General features: G+C 35.2%; 1 protein-coding gene across 2 annotated transcripts; it reads left to right on the forward strand.

Annotated features, from left to right (window-relative positions):
• The first annotated feature begins 842 nt into the window (after positions 1 to 842).
• On the forward strand, positions 843 to 16085 carry LOC128229281 (zinc finger protein GLIS2-like). 2 transcript variants are annotated; one of them, XM_052941107.1, is made up of 7 exons: positions 843 to 959; positions 7284 to 7364; positions 9621 to 9813; positions 10108 to 10346; positions 10657 to 10877; positions 12496 to 12614; positions 13654 to 16085. In XM_052941107.1, the coding sequence occupies exons 2-7, from the start codon at positions 7353 to 7355 to the stop codon at positions 14340 to 14342; spliced, it is 1473 nt and encodes a 490-aa protein (XP_052797067.1). In that variant the 5' UTR covers positions 843 to 959; positions 7284 to 7352; the 3' UTR covers positions 14343 to 16085. The 2 variants fall into 2 exon arrangements, with proteins under 2 accessions (XP_052797067.1, XP_052797068.1); XM_052941108.1 differs by lacking the exon at positions 843 to 959 and adding an exon at positions 1041 to 1171.
• The last annotated feature ends 412 nt before the right edge of the window (positions 16086 to 16497 follow it).

The following is a 16497-nucleotide window of genomic DNA, read 5'->3' on the forward strand; positions in this document are numbered from 1 at the left end:
ACATCAACCCCGCAATTCATTACTTATATTTACACCAATAGTTCATTATTTCATTCAATAATTGTTAAAAAATACTTCATTTAAGAAAACCTTTCGTACCCATTCTGTAAATAGAACGACCCGACTGAAACCGGAAATATTTTTTTCAAATGATGTCACAATAATCATCGATTGACAAACGCAATTGCCGAAAGGCAGTTCATTTAAGGAACAGAAGTTGAGGTGTAATTATGGCAACGTGGCGGTCATTATCTTCGCCAAACTCGTTAGCATTATCATTTTTGTCATTGCTATTACAAGGTCTTCGTTAACACTGTCAGTATTGCCATCCTCATAGAAGTAGTACTTAGTTGTTATGGGAAGTTGATAAAGCAATAGCTGCAGTAGTATTGATAGTATTGGTTGTTGGTGGAACATGTAGTTTGAATTATTGTTGTATCTGAAGTTGCACCGGAAAATGCAGAAGTGACAAGAGGTGACCGAACTTTAGGCGAGCGCTTGTTCCCTCTGGAACCTCAAAATTGAAACCGGGTGCACCCCAACACAAGGATCCGCAAATTCCATGGTTGTAGTAGTTATTTGTTTACTCCTTTATTATTTATTAAATATCTTGAAAAAATATCCCTATATTATTTGAATTATACTATACATGGTATTGTCAGGTAGCATTTTGTGTCTGTATGCTGTGTCATTTTACCATACATTATGTCATCATTTTTCAATATTGAAATTTGAAAAATGAATCCCGGGTCATTAATTAACAGGGGAGGTAAATACAAACGACTTAATGTTGTAAAAATAATAGTTGTTTGTAACCGAAGTAAGTCGTAAATCTACAATGACGTCATTTGTTTGTGTTGCAGGGGGTCTACGCATGTGTTGATTGAACTGTCAAAATGTAACTCCACCTGGCAACTTCATTGTAATGATTGTCTCGCTAAGGTTTTGATTTCAACAAGGTAATTAGTTGGGTGTGGTTTATCGAGTTTCAAATCACTTTCGATTTAGTTATTTTAATTGCAATTGGCATTTTGGGTCTGGTTTCATTTTGTAAATAATGTTTATTCGGACCAAGGTACGTTCGTACCAATTTGTCATTAAGATAAGTGTGACTCACATCAAAAGGATATAGATAATTAAATGGATTAGGATATATAACCTTGCTGTCACAGTATGTATTAGTGTTAATATTTATAAAAAAAATAAAATTAAAATGATGACATGTAGTTGAACTCTGGAAACTATTTACTAATAAGGTGCATATATAAAATTAGGAAAAAAATCCAAATGTCCTAACCTGGCGATTTTGTTCCATGGTTGGTTGGATTCCAACAAAAGAATTTTATTTAAACATTGACTTTTTATCAAATCTAGACTATATGACCCCTATTTATATGTAATACTAGCGTGTGTCTGCAACGGTAGGTTTCGGGTTTGCAACAGAATATTTCACATTTGAATATTCAATTATTACTTGTCACATACATTATGCACCAGGCAATTGTAATGATGCCGCCCTGCACCCCCCCCCCCCCCCTTTACTGTCCAGGTGGCCCAGCACAGTGCTGGGTGAATATGGTGGTTTTGACTTCGCGCCAAAAAACAGTGGGATATGGGCCTTACCTAGGGTCCCTGGGGTGCTGGGGCATTTGGCAGGGAGTTTACCAGCAAATCATCGCCGCAGGGCAGGAGGTCTTACCTTGGCTTGGGCCTAAAAAAAATAATTGTTTGGTTAGGGTTACATCCTTAAAAAAAATAGGTAGGGTAGGTAGGCTTTATATTTTTTTTTATTTTTTTTTTTTATTAGGTTTTATATAAGAAAATAATTTTCATCATTGGAGAATGGTGTTAAAGCTATCTTCTGTATAAGCATTTAAGGTTTAAACTTAATATTAAAAAGCAATTTAAAAAAAAACAAGATTTTTTTTTTTTTTTTTTTTTTTTTTTCATTTTTCATTTTTTTTTTTCAAATTGACTATAAAAACGGTAGGGTCGGCGCCTATTCCGTAGGTAGGGTCGGGTAACCCGAACCAAATGTATTTTTTTTTTAGGCCTTGGCTGGGCCAAAAGTCAAAGTCCCCGTTATTTCCCGGACCTTGGGGGCGTGGATACAATTGACTGGTGCATTACTATTTAACCCTTTCTGAACAAATTATGGTTTTCACTGGTGTCATATTGCTTTGGCTTCTGATAAGAGCTTCATTATGGATGGGTTAAAATTTGGACGTTGCTACCTGATGGTCAATTAAATGCAGATACTTTTGTATATACATTTCAATCCCTTTGCATGTTTGATATTTAATTATTACTTATGTATATACATTTCAATCCCTTTGCATGTTTGATATTAAATTAGTCTCAAATTCCACCCTGATATGTAAACCTGTTTATGTTGTATTGATTGTTACATTGTATTAACATTCATGCAATTAAATATAATTCAATTAAATACGTTTCAAGCCTCAGAATAAAAATGGTATAGAATAGGAAATATAAATTAAAAGGCTTCTGAAAATTTCCTCTACAGCAGTTATTTACACTTGAAAAGGGACTACACATAACACTTTTATGTAAAAGCTTGTTTAAATTTAAAAGTATTTTTTCTGGATAGTAAAGTGTGCTCCTAGATATCACGACTGCTTGACCATTAGCATGGAGCTCTACCAACTGAGCTTACCTCTTTGGAATATTAGAAGGCCATATGTGGCAGTATTTATTGGTTAGGGATTGGGAAAAATATTTTTATATAAATAATATTTATGATGATAGATCGACATGATAAGAACATCTCCAAGACTCACTGTTTTCACCTCTTGCCCAGTGAACCTGAAACTTTCAAGTTGTTAAAAAAAATTCCATTGCACACCTGCTTTTCCATGAAGAGGTTAAATGTGCACACACTGAATGTCAATTTATTTTCAACATCTCAAACTGATTCTGTTACTTTCACGTTATTAAAAATAATTCATGTTATCAGATTGAGAGAAAAATAACACAATCAGCATTGACAGTAATTTAACATTATTTTATGGCAAGTTACATGCAGTGATATGGCTACGGTCCTGACCTGTATGCTTGGAGAAAATACTGATCTCAAAATGATATTTGCAGTAGCCTGCATGCTTAAAACCAGGGCTTCTAAAAATAGATAATTTTCCGATTGACCGTGGCAGACCATGGCAACAGAAAATGGCCAATAAATAAGTCTGAGATTTGTTCATTTTTTATAATTTCAGTCCAAAACAGCTATGTCAGTAAAATATTTTAGAAATTGTTATAAACAAATATTGTCATTCAAACATCCCCAACTAGACAGGGGACATCTTTGAGGGCGATAACTTTGCCTTGTGATAGTTGATTTCGCTGTTTTATTACATCCAAAAGAAGTCAACTTTATTGTCTTTTTCGCAATTACACACTTTATCGGCAATCAATTTGAACTTAGTATTAATACAAAAAACACGTAAAAACACTACAATTAATGAATAATATTTTTGGGAATTGTTACGAAAATACATTTACTGATATACCGGCATATAGCCAACGTTGTTTTCGATGGGAAATGGCTGAGGTTATCCAAAAATTGATATCATGATCATGATCATGACATGGATACTGCTGAGTGTGCTCCTAATGTCATTTTAAGAAAATATTATTAAAATTTTGTTGTCACAGATGGCCACAATGGTGATCACAGGCGGGAACCCTGAGTCATGTCCTAGCAGTACACTCATTAGACACTCTTTTTGTTATCGAATCAATGAATTTATTTTCTGTCCCCTATCTGCGGGGTATGAGGCGGCTGAAGAATTACGATGATGGTATCCCTTTTAGGAAGCGCAGCAGAAACTTCATTAAAATCTCATTTGAAAATAATTTTGTATGAATTACAATGTTGATTGCTCTAATGAACCTCGTACAATTTTCCACACTGTGAACAGTTGTTGACAGTCATTTCCTAAAAAGAAAGGCGAGGGGTCTTAAGAACTTTTACTTTACTTCCAAGTAATTGGTAGTGATGGGCAATGGGCTTGGATTTTCATAATCGATTAATCAGAGACCCTGATTGATCGATTATCCGATTGAAGTACAGTATAGGTTATTGTCAAGTTATGACTAAAATTTGGGTGTTTAGAAACTCAGCTTCACCATTCAACCTACTCATTACTGAAAATAAGTTTCCTTTATAATCAATAATTCATATTTATAATGGAATGTCACCAGCAAGTCCAAATAAATCTGTTATATTAGGTCATTGGAAACCCAGTTTATTGTGGATTTCTTTGTAATGATCATATACTGTGAAATCATTAATGTTCATGGGGCACTAATGTTCGTGGTTTTCGTGGGTAGGGTGATCCACGAATTTAAGATCCCACAAAATATAGACCGTTAATTCACTTTTTCAACTGCCATGTTATGTACATACAAGTTTATTCGTTACAGAAGTCGCAGTATCCAGCGTTTAAACCTGTCTCACTGTATATTTTACTATCATTGTTTTGTTAATATATTATATTTGCCTTTAACAAATAAATTAAATGTGTTTTATTACCAAATCACAGAAGCACGTGTTTAAACGTGTGCTGTTAATGAAAATCTCCAGGTTTAGATGTGCATGATGAGTGTCGGTACTCGATTTTTTTCTTCAATGAAATAATTACTCGATTACATTGGAGGTTACTGAGCACCCAACATGACAAAGTACAAAACAACGCGTTCAGTATATTCATTAAACAAAAACGTGTGAATAAATATTGAAATGATCTTGTTTACTCAAATATACGCACATTTTCGGTGTTTCCAAAGTTTTCAAATTTTTTAATTGGTATTCAATGGCTTCCCCTATCTGTATTTATGATCAGGATACATATTCTTTTATGACCTCAATTCCCAATTAAATGGATAATTGACATGGGTATATGCACTAATTGGCATCTTGTACCACTTTAGCAACAGTGTGACGTAGAAAGCGGAAATCACGGGCCAGCGCGTGGAGATTATGCAGACGATCTAGGAAGATCGCATATTCATTTTTTTTTTCAAAAATGAAAAACTACGAATTCAAGTACCCACAAAATTGTATTTTTTCGGCAAACAACAAAATTTCATGCCAACAAATATAAGTTATTTCACAGTATGTTAAGTTTTAAAAAGAAATATAGATATATTTGACTTGGGCAGAAGGGTATACATGCGAGTCTGCATGGTGGAAAAAGGGTACACATGCAGTCTGCATTTGGGGAAAAGGGTACACATGCTGTTTGCATTGGGGCAGAAGGGTACACATGCTGTTCTGCATGGGGGCAGAAGGGTACACATGCTGTTCTGCATGGGGGCAGAAGGGTACACATGCAAGTCTGCATGGGCGCAGAAGGGTACACATGCAAGTCTGCATGGGCACAGAAGGGTACACATACTTGTCTTCATTTGATGAAAAGGGTACACATACTGTCTGCATTGAGGCAGAAGGGCACACATCATGGTCTTCATTAGGCCGGAAGGGTGCACATACTGATTTCCATTGGGGCTAAAACATGCTTTCAAAAAAGGACATAATGCACCACACTGGTTAAACTGCCTAACCAAAACTCTGGAATAAAGCTACAAAATGTTTTAGGATACAATTTTGCCAAAAAATACACTTACAAATAAAATTGGCTTATAAGGTTAGCAAAAATGGCAAACAGAATTTGATGTCCTGATTGATAGTTAAGAACATGACAATGCATTTCACATTAAATGCTGTACTCATGTCATTGGTATTTAATGAAACGGCCATACCCAATTGTCTAAGGGTTTCCCTCAGTGCAGAAACTAGACCTCAGATTTTCTCCAATATTTCTGTGAATACAATACATTCTTCATATTGTGTGAATTGTATTAATGCATTACTTCCATTTATCATTTAATTGGTGAATATAGACCATATAAATATTGGTTAAAGGGTCCTTTATTGGATAATAACCAAGCATTGTTCAGATTTAAAAGTAACCTGAGTAATTAAAGATTGCTATTTCTAATCTCAATTTGCCATTTTTATCGAGGTAGAAGAAACTGAATTAATATTGTCCTTACAAGTTCTGATATTCCATTGTGCTATTGTGGATTTGCAAATAACATGCTTCTTTGGCTTTAATATAAATGTACTTTTAATACAAATATTACTGTAAATATTATCTGTCTTATTAGATTAGTTTGATTCATTTCATTATTTGCTTTAAAAGGGGCTGTACTCCGTATGATGAAATAGCGAAAAAAAAAAAATGTCAAAAAATGACATAAACATGGTATCAATGTGTACAATGCATTGAAACTTACTAACTGAAGTACCACATAGTTTACAATTAATTTAATTTTCACATTTTTCTCGTATTTTTCCATTAAAAAAGATTACTAGGTATGTCTACCTAGTAGAATTCATTCCTTATGCGTGATTGGCTAGTCGATGTGATCTCGTGATATTACCAAGTTAGGTATATAGCTTAAATATTCCAACCATATAGGGTAAGTCTTTGTAGCTCAGTGGATACAACAATGGAATGCAATTTTGGCGACACCAGTTCCCGGTCTACAACTCAATTTGTTTTTACATTTTGGTATTTTTTTTACAATAATGATATGAAAGAATAAAACATTTATTAAATAATTGTCCTAAGATTCGTTACAGAAAAAAGCTTTTTGGTGCCAATCTGGTGAACAGTCCCTTTAAATCTCTTATGTTTAAAACTACTGAGACACAAAGTGTGTTGAGTATTAGATAATTGATTGTTCTGTTGAATATCTCGACATGTATTTATTATTTCTGTTCAATTTAAATTACACGAAAAGAAATTAAGAAAAAGCATCTGTTTATATTTTCCCTGTATTTTGATATGATTTAATGAGATTGGAGTTGCAGGCAGCCGAAGCTGGTAAAACATTACCTCGAATCTAAAAGCTGCTGGAATGCTTTTTTAAATGACAATTAGTTATTTTATTTTATAAGTTGACTTTTAACAGTTTAGTTAGTATATGTTTCAAAATTGAACCTCTGTTGTACTAAAAAATTGCTCAAAGAGTGATTGTCATAGTATTGGTTTTATCAGATATTTAGGTTTGTATATGAATCTGCTTACTTCACCCAGGCCACACTAAGTTGGCTGTAGTGGTCATTTCAATGGCTACTTAGTTATTATTGGAAAGTTTTCTGGTCTCTCACAATAACTACTTCGTATTGTTCAGAAGGAATGGCTTTTGTTATGAACCTTCAGTTCTTATTTGCCTACTTTCCTCCATTCCAGGTGAAAACAGATGAGGGGGCCCAAGAAGTCACCCAGACATGAGCGCTAGCTGCCATCAGCACCAGTAGTATGAAGGCAGAGGTAACACCTTGTGTTGAAAAACCTAAACCTAAGTTGTGCGGTGTAACAGTTCTGGAGGAAAGTGTTGAATTCTATATGTTATTTTAAACCTTTTAACCTCATCTACAATGAGTGTCCTTAACTGCATGTTAAAGCAATTTTAAGGACTTTTAGGATTTATGTTACTGTTGTAACTGCAAAAGGTTTATGTACATCCCAAACAGAGCTTCATGTTGGCTGGAACACAATTAAACCTATTTTCAAGGAATGTTCCTTAGTTGGTCCACTTGCATATTCCATCAAATTAAGGTTTATGAGTTGCAAAGGGTATAAAAAAATAATTAAAAGTACTACATGTACTTATATTGCCTAAAAACATGTCTGCCAAGGGGCATGATAAGTCTTCGTGAATCTTTAACTTTGAGAACAGTTACTGTGAGTATTTTATGTTTCTGCATTTATTTTAGTGTACGGTATGTGATAATTAGATAGCCTTTTCTTGGTGACTACATGTAGGTATTGTTATATTACATGCATTCAGTTATGCTTTCACATTACAGATATTTCATGTCTTAAGGAACCCTGATGTCATAGTTTTAACTTTCTTAGGATCCAAAAGTGAAATTTAATCAACCTGGAAGTAGGCCAATCTTTTAATAAAAACTTCATATTTCAGAGTCAGGTATATCGTTATTACTTCTTTACAATCCAAATATAAACCCAAATAAACCAATGAACTATCCAACATGTAGGAAAAAATGTGAAAATTTGACAAAGACATGTTTATCTAAAAAACTGAAGGAGCTTTTTACCTAGCAGTTCATCTGGTTGACCATTACGCAACATATCTAGCATGGATACATTGCATCATTCCTGGACTTGGTTGTCTACAAATCTCTATTCTCTGTGTATTGTTAACAACAGAAAGTAGATACATTTTAGCTTGAAATTCTTTAAGCAAGCAGAGTTGAACAAATCTAAAGTCACTTTTACCTCTTGTATTACCTGTAGCATTGTTTAAAGTCTGACGTACATTGTCCAGGGTAAAAACTGTTTGCACTGTTAGATGATAAATGAAAACACCTTGACAGTTCAGTTGGTCATTTGTGTCCGAGAAAAAAAGTTGCCTTGTTTGTTGATGTGTTTATTAACAGCGAGAGACATTCCCACTCTGACGTAGGTTAGTGACTCCTGGATGGATGCTGGCAATATATAATATTCTGCTGCAGCAACATTTCTGTTATTGTGTTCATAGTATTTCAAGTAAACATGGTATGGTTTCCTAAGTTTACTCTTGCAAGAAGGGATATCTCTGATCAAAAGGTAATTTTTCCAGTGTTGCTATTTTTCTACTCAATGCATGTGACATATATACAGCATGATTTCGGCTATCATGTCGTTGTCATAAGAAGTTGTGGCATACTTTTCTAGCAGGATCTGTTTCAAGTGAATTGGAATGAATTTGTATCAGAAAATAATTATTGGTATTCATGTATTTGGAGAATATTATAAAAAAATAATTGTCTTGAGTGGTGTTGTGAATAAACCACCCTTTTCGAGATATGTTTCAAAGAATTCTTCCTGAAAGCCGTGTGAACACTTGAATGACCAGCCATAAAAAAGGGCAAGACTAGTTCAAGGGAGAATGTTTTGGAATGGTTTATTTTAGGCAATATGCTGAGTCATGTAAGAAAAGTTAGTAAAAGGTTTGTGTGTGTGCATTTTTGCTTGATACTTCATTCATGTTTAAAACACATAGTTTGTTTGCAATGGCTATATAGTATTGTTAAGAAATCTATTAACGTATCTTAATTTATAAATCACCAAATATTATGAGAAGAATTCATCAGGTACATTTACTTCATAGAAATGTTAAAAATTGTGCTTTTTTGAAGTAATATTATAGTTTCAACTTCTATGTATATAAAGTTTTTTTGAATCATAATCACATTTTAACTTTTAATCAAAATAAAATAAATATTTCATAATCATAACCATTTAATTCTTCAAAGGCAAAAGGATGCACATTTTGGTCTTCATGAGGGCAGAACGATGCTTCCAAAAAAGGACAGGGTGCAGCTTCCTCCCATAACCCTCCAGCTAAACCCCTCAAAGCGGCACAACCCAATGATAAACAATAACACTGTATGCATTTGTGCAAAAACACCATTTATATTCCCCCCCCCCCCCCCCCCCCATGGAAGATACCTTTCCAAAAATCCATATAATGTTTTTGAGTTTTATTTTAGTATGTAATTTTCTGTGTTTCTTTCCAAGGTGATTCTGCGAAGCCATTTAAGGAGAAATGCAGGAAAGACAAGTGGAGGCTCTGAGATGGGACAGGAGTGGATGCAGCGTGAGTCTGTGGTGGTAGAGCCAGTCCACGATCACCTCAACCCCATTACCATGGTGATCCAGGAGGAGCAGTACTCTCCATCAGATTTCATCAACAATGGCGATAATAGCAATGGTAAACCTTAATTGTTTTAATTATGAAGGAAACTTAAATTGTATGCTTATCAAGATAATTAAGAAAATGAGAAATATGTTTGATTTGTCATAGTAATATTCATTATGCTTTAATGCATTCACTAATATTTTTCTATTGCTGGTTTCATGAGCCTGTATACTAATACTGCAATATAATAGTTTTTTTTTCCTCCAAGGTGCATACCTTGCTCCATCACGCTTGTTTTTTTTTTTATCCCCACTTCCATTTAATTTTTCCACATTTAAATAATGTTATCATGTTATTTTTATCAAGTTGAAAGGAAGTTGAGCCTGGTCAGTTCTGACTTGAATATGAGCCCACCGGTCTCACGGTCCCCTGTGTGCTGCCCAGCCCCGACTGTGCTTCGCCCCATCCCCATTCTGCCCCTCGACTCCGCCATCTACAGCTCGCCGCCCACGTACATTGACAACCTCCCACCCAGCATCGCCGTACCCTTGGCAACATGCCAACTTCCGTCCACTAGGCCCGAGTCGGCCATTCAAACTCTTCAGGTTGGTTGTTTTTTTTAATACTTGCGGGTTAAGCAAACTATAATACATAGCAAAAACTAGTGATTGATTTCTTTTGATGCAAATGCATTCACAATTATTTTTTATTGTTTATTCTTTTATATTTATTTTGCTAATTGAGATATGAAATTCCTTAGTCTATGAATAAAGAGTATTAAAGTACAATGAAAAGAAATAGACTGATACTATTGTCAGAGCAATTTCTTATAAAGAATCTTATCTTTATATACTTGCAGATGAACCATTTGCCGTTTTTTAATGGTATAAGAAGAATTTTGTTAACTTATTACAGACACCTCATCAGTATTCCCTCCCCAAATCACCCAAGTGTGAATATTCCTCAGAGCCAGAGCTACATGACTGTAGATGGTTGAATTGTGACCGCCAGTTTGTTTCCATGGATGAGCTTGTAGTGCATGTGAACGACCACCATGTGCGGGTAGAGAGGGCAGACTCTGAGTATCAGTGCAAGTGGGGAGGATGCCCACGCAGGGGGAAGGGCTTCAATGCCAGGTAGGAAGTTGTACATAGTTTTGATATAGTTAAGAAATAAGTATGTTTGTCCTCCAAGATTTCATCATTTCACCTTTATACTTGTTTTTAACCATATTTTTCATTTAAAAACTCTGGGTTAGTGAATGTTGAAAACTGGGAGGGGCCTCAGTTTCAGTGCCGCTGACAATTTTGTGGAGGTTTTTTGTGACATAAGTACAACAGTTTTTATCAGATCGTTATAAAACTTTGTCAGAACATTCGTCCACATAATTTTTAAGACTAGTGTGAATATGGGTGATTTTTGGTAAAAAACTACGTCAAATATTAGGCAACACTTTGTGTTAAAGTTCCTTATTTCTTTCACAAATTCATCAGTTACCATATACAAAGTGAATATGTTTTTGTGTCAAAATATTTCAGACTACCTGATCAACAGTGTCTTGTGGCTATGTGGTGATTGCAGCTATTTTAGAAAGATATTTTTCAATTTTATAATCAGGAAATGAATTTTAATCCCTATTTTGCATTATTTTCTTGAATATCTTTCTTATTTGAAGAAATATCAGCAAGAAACCACAAGACATTGTTGATTGGGTATTGACACAAAAAAAACAAATTTATATTGACAACAGAGTTTTTCAGAAAAGAAAGCAAATGCTTTTGGTAAAAAATCTGATAAAATCTCGTAAAATTAGCTCAAATCCTTAATACCTAATAAATGTTGCCAAGGATTTTTGTTCTAGACTTGAAAAATTGAAACAAAACATCAAGTTTTGAAACATTTTATTTTTTGGCATTTGGCTTCCCCACCCACTTACTGTGGAGGGCCCTGAAGACAACATTTTGTGTTAAAATTTCTTATTACTTTCATAAATTCAACAGTCTTTAACCAATTTCCAAGACGCTCTGTCAAAATATTTCTCAGCATGATATTTAGGATCAGTATGAATATGGGACAGCTGGTCGGACCAGTGTGAACATGGGTTAGCAGCATTTTCCTTTTTTCTCCCTCTATAATCATACATCCTGCTAATCATATTTGTCAAAATGAAAAATCTGGCTTTAATTTAAGCAGGTGATATAGAAACTAAGTTTACCATTTTGCTGTGTAACAAAAAATGTGTGAAAAACAAAATCCTCAAGATAAAATTTGACATAAGATGGGATGATATCATATTACCACATCAGTTAACAGTAACGCTGAATTAATTTTACCAAATAAAGCTGCATGTAGGGTATGCCAGATTGATTGTTTGAAAGTGAAACAATGACATTTTGTTACTTGTTGACTATGGTTTTGACATGTCCAGCACTTTACAGGAAACCATTAGTGAAAAGCAACATTGATGAATTACTATAATACATTACAATCATAGTTATCCCCAGAACATTCGAATATTGTGCATAAAAGAAATGGCAGGGTGGGTGAAGGTTTTCAAAAGTTTTACATAAAAATTTACAAAACATAAAATTGTCAAAATGATTACAATGACATTATGCATGTTTAGCAAGCTCCATCACTAGCTAAATGTTCACTAAGTTTTGCTGTTAAAGTCATCAGAGAATGTTGGATGATTGAGGTCATTGCTTTGCTTGTGTTAAATAATTCATGCTGATTTTTCTGGTACCTTTCCAGGTATAAGATGTTGATCCATATAAGGACACACACAAATGAAAAGCCTCACAAATGTCATCAGTGTGGAAAGTCCTTTTCTAGGCTGGAGAACCTCAAAATACACACACGGTCTCACACTGGTAGGCATGGCATGTGCATTATCGATTAAGCCAAGCTTCTTAGACCTTTCTTTGCTCATAAGTCAAGTTAAACACTAATTCTTTTTAAATAACCAGACATGGTCCATTCCAGCATTTTATTGATACAGCATATGTTTCATTAAAAAAACAAAAACTGGAACGATAATTTGAAATAAGGCATGCAGTGCAAAAAAACACATTTTTTTTAAATGCAAATTTAACTTTCGTTTTGTCAAAAAGTTTCTTCACAGAGTCCAACTTCTTATGGCAGTCATTATACTCAGGACAAACAAAGTTTAATGGGGGTATGGAGCCACTTTCTGCTCAGTCTGTCCGTTGCAATTTTCCTTTTTCCGGAGCATAACTTCAAAACTGCTGGATGGAATTCAATGAAACTTGTTATGATGGTTGAATATAATGGAGACAGTGCAGTTTACAGGAACAATAACTCATTTTCAGCTAACTACAGTTATTGCCCTTTGTTACTTGAAGGGTTATTCATTACTCTTGTCACAGCTCTAGTTTTAACTGACTCATGTGTTGGTGTTTATATAAAAGGTGACAAGTCAGCATAGAAAAAGCTATTATAGTCATGATAATCACAAGTTACGGTAAGGAATTCAGATTTGTTGCCTGAATGATTTTGTTAGATGACTGCATACTTATTGTTTTTAGTTTAAATGTTATATATTTTACAACGATTGTGAATAAAGCTATGATAGCTTATACTTAGTCACTCTCGTTTGCACAATGTTGCGTTAGAGTGTGGTCTTGTGGGGAAACCAGAGTACCCGGAAAAACCCCACTTGTACGGCTTGGTGACCACTAACCAAACTCACATGCGCCCAGACCGGGAATTGAACCATAGTCACCTTGGTGAGAAGCAAGTGCGTTAACCACTGCTCTAACCGGATAACCCGCTAACCCGACAACCTAATTGTTTTTAGTTTAATAAAATCCTTAAATAATGTCTTTCTCATTTGGTACAGGTTGCCAATGTTTTGAATCTGTTTTCAATTGCTTTTTTTTCTATCCTCAGGTGAGAAGCCATATATTTGCCCGTTTGAGGGCTGCAACAAGGCCTACTCTAACTCCAGCGATAGGTTCAAGCACGTGCGAACACACCAAGAGGACAAGCCTTACATCTGTAAGATGCAAGGCTGCAACAAGCGATACACTGACCCAAGCTCCCTGAGGAAGCATGTACGGACACATGGCCACTATGTGAAAGACAGCAGTCTCCGTCCAGGCCTGGCCAGCCTCCAGACAGACTCAAGTCTGTCACCAACACATTCCAGTATTACTGAGTTACAAAGACCATTCAGCAGTAAAGTGACTGCATTCTCATCTAGCAATGTGATAGTGCCATTATCGCTGTTGACTACCATGCCTGAGGGGGGTAGGGGCCTGCTTCCCTTGTCTGGCCCTCACTCCAACCCCTTGCTCTCCTCTACCATTGTGCCCCTGACCAGGACACCCCTTTCCACCCTCCCTGACAGACTACCCATTGATTTCAGGGCACTACCCATCTCTCTGGCAACACACCTGGACAAGGGTGACCGGAATCAGGGCCAGGAGTCCCCATTAGACCTAAGTACCAATCCCTCCCCTATCATATCATATGGACAGCAAACAGACACTGGGAGCTTCCACTCTCCACACATAACACGATATGAGGGAGTCCCTCAGGATATCATCAAATGGGAAATATTACATATGCCATCGTGATCTAGTTAAGTAATGCATCTAAAGTGCTCATTTTATGATGTTGTTTTTTGTCACTGCATCAGCAGAGTTTATATTTTTTCATTGTTTACTTTGCTCTCAGCTAGCTCATTAGAGTGAGTACTTAGTTTTTAAAATGCCAGGAACGTAAGATGACGCTGTGTTCATGGCTCATGGAATTGATTGCAAAGAAGTTGAAAAGTGTTAGTTGACAAAAATGGAAGAAATTTGCAGACATATTAACCTGACTTCAATGTCGTGTTAAAATAATATGGTCAATTTAAGTATATAATCTTAACATGACACTGAAGCCATAGTTGACTTCAAAATCATTGTAGCTTTCATATTTTAAAATGGTTTTATTGTTATTCAAATTAATCCAATCACATATTTTGCAATAAATCTGTTTTATTACCTACCCCTTGGAAGAAGAGGATGTACATATTGCTTTGCACATGTCGGTATGTCGGTCAGTAAACCAGAGCTTGTTCGAGTGCTTTCTTGGCAATGCCTGGACCTATGCACCCCAAACTTGATTTGGAGGTTGGGACTGACCAGTTCATGACTCCTAATCATTTGAGGTCATGGGCTCAAAGGTAAAGGTCACAGTGACCTTGAACATGAAAAGCTTGTCCGTGATAATTGATCATGCCTGGACCTATAGTCTTCAAACTTGACATGGTGGTTGGGTGTGACCAGTAAATGACCCCTGTTTATTTATGGGTCATGAGGTCATGGTGACCTTGACCGTGAACGCAAAATTCATTTCTGAGTGATAACTTGACAAGGCCAGCACAGACAGTCCTAAGTTGATGTGGATGTTGGATGTGACCAGAAGATGACCCCTATTGATTTTGAGGTCATCATGTCAAATTAGCTGGCATTTCAGTACTTGCATATGTTCTTCAGTTGTCCAAATATTCCAGACAACATGGCGCTGAGGGGGGCATGATGATTGACAAACACTTCTTGAATGTTGATTCTGACCACGAAACAATTATTTTTTAATTAATTTTGGATTTAATGGCTGAACACTTCTAGTACAAGTGTTGTTTATTTTTTCATCAACATTGAATCCATTTTTTTTTTGTTAAATAATAATCCACTTAAGGGCAACTTTGATGAAGCTGAGTGTTGGTGCTTTTGCTATATTTAAAACACTGCTTTGTGGTGTGTGAACTGTTTGCCCAGCTTCACAATATACCCTGAAGTTAACTTCATTTATTCCAAATGTAAATGTAAGCCTTGTTAAGCAGCATTTTGACCTGTGCATTAACACACTATAATTGCAGTGCTTGTTAAGTTTCAGTGAGTATTTGATCAAATCATTCAAGCTCCATCATTGGTGATGTATGATTTCTTCTGCAGTCAATTATACACACTGTTGTTTGCTATGAGCTATATTAGAAATGAATGGTTGTCAATGATGGTCCGGCTTTTGATTTACAAAATGTTAATCAGCATAATATGTTAGACAGTGACTTGCTATCATTTTCTTTAAATTATATAGCATTTTAGAACGTTGTTTTCATGTTACATAATGGTCAGGTATCTTTCTTGACTCTGATTAGACAGTTTCATTTATATTATCATGACACATTAATAATAATGTATTTAATGTCATTGTTATATTTTGGATTGATCAGCTTTTAAAGCAGTCTGTGATAAGTATGTTATAATCTTGTTACATGTATAATTACATACAAAATATTATTTGTTTGTTTGCTATTTTCATTAAAAAACTTAATTGCATTGTTCGGAATTTGTTTTTTTTATTGTTATCCAAGGCATACACATTAAGTAGTAAAGAAGAAGTCGCTTTCTTTGACTATCTGATTTCTATATACACTATGCAAGTTGAGTGTTGCTTCACTAGGGATAAGCTTTCGTTTTCAGACAACAGAATCTAAAGTTGTCCATTTTAGAGAAAACATAATTCCTATTGCGGCAGTAAATATTTCCAATACATTGGGAGTTGAAAATGCCATCGCTATAAATGTTTTCTCACTGTATTTCCATGAGAGACAATTGCACCTCCCACATCACACCAAATATTAGGCAGTTTTGTAAATTTGAGACTAATGACTTGAAAACAACCATGGGAATTCTATAATCAGTTCCAAATTTTAACTTACCTACGCATCACGATGTATAGACA

The sequence above is a fragment of the Mya arenaria genome, chromosome 3, assembly GCF_026914265.1.
Source record: "Mya arenaria isolate MELC-2E11 chromosome 3, ASM2691426v1".
In the NCBI taxonomy this organism is placed as follows: domain Eukaryota; kingdom Metazoa; phylum Mollusca; class Bivalvia; order Myida; family Myidae; genus Mya; species Mya arenaria.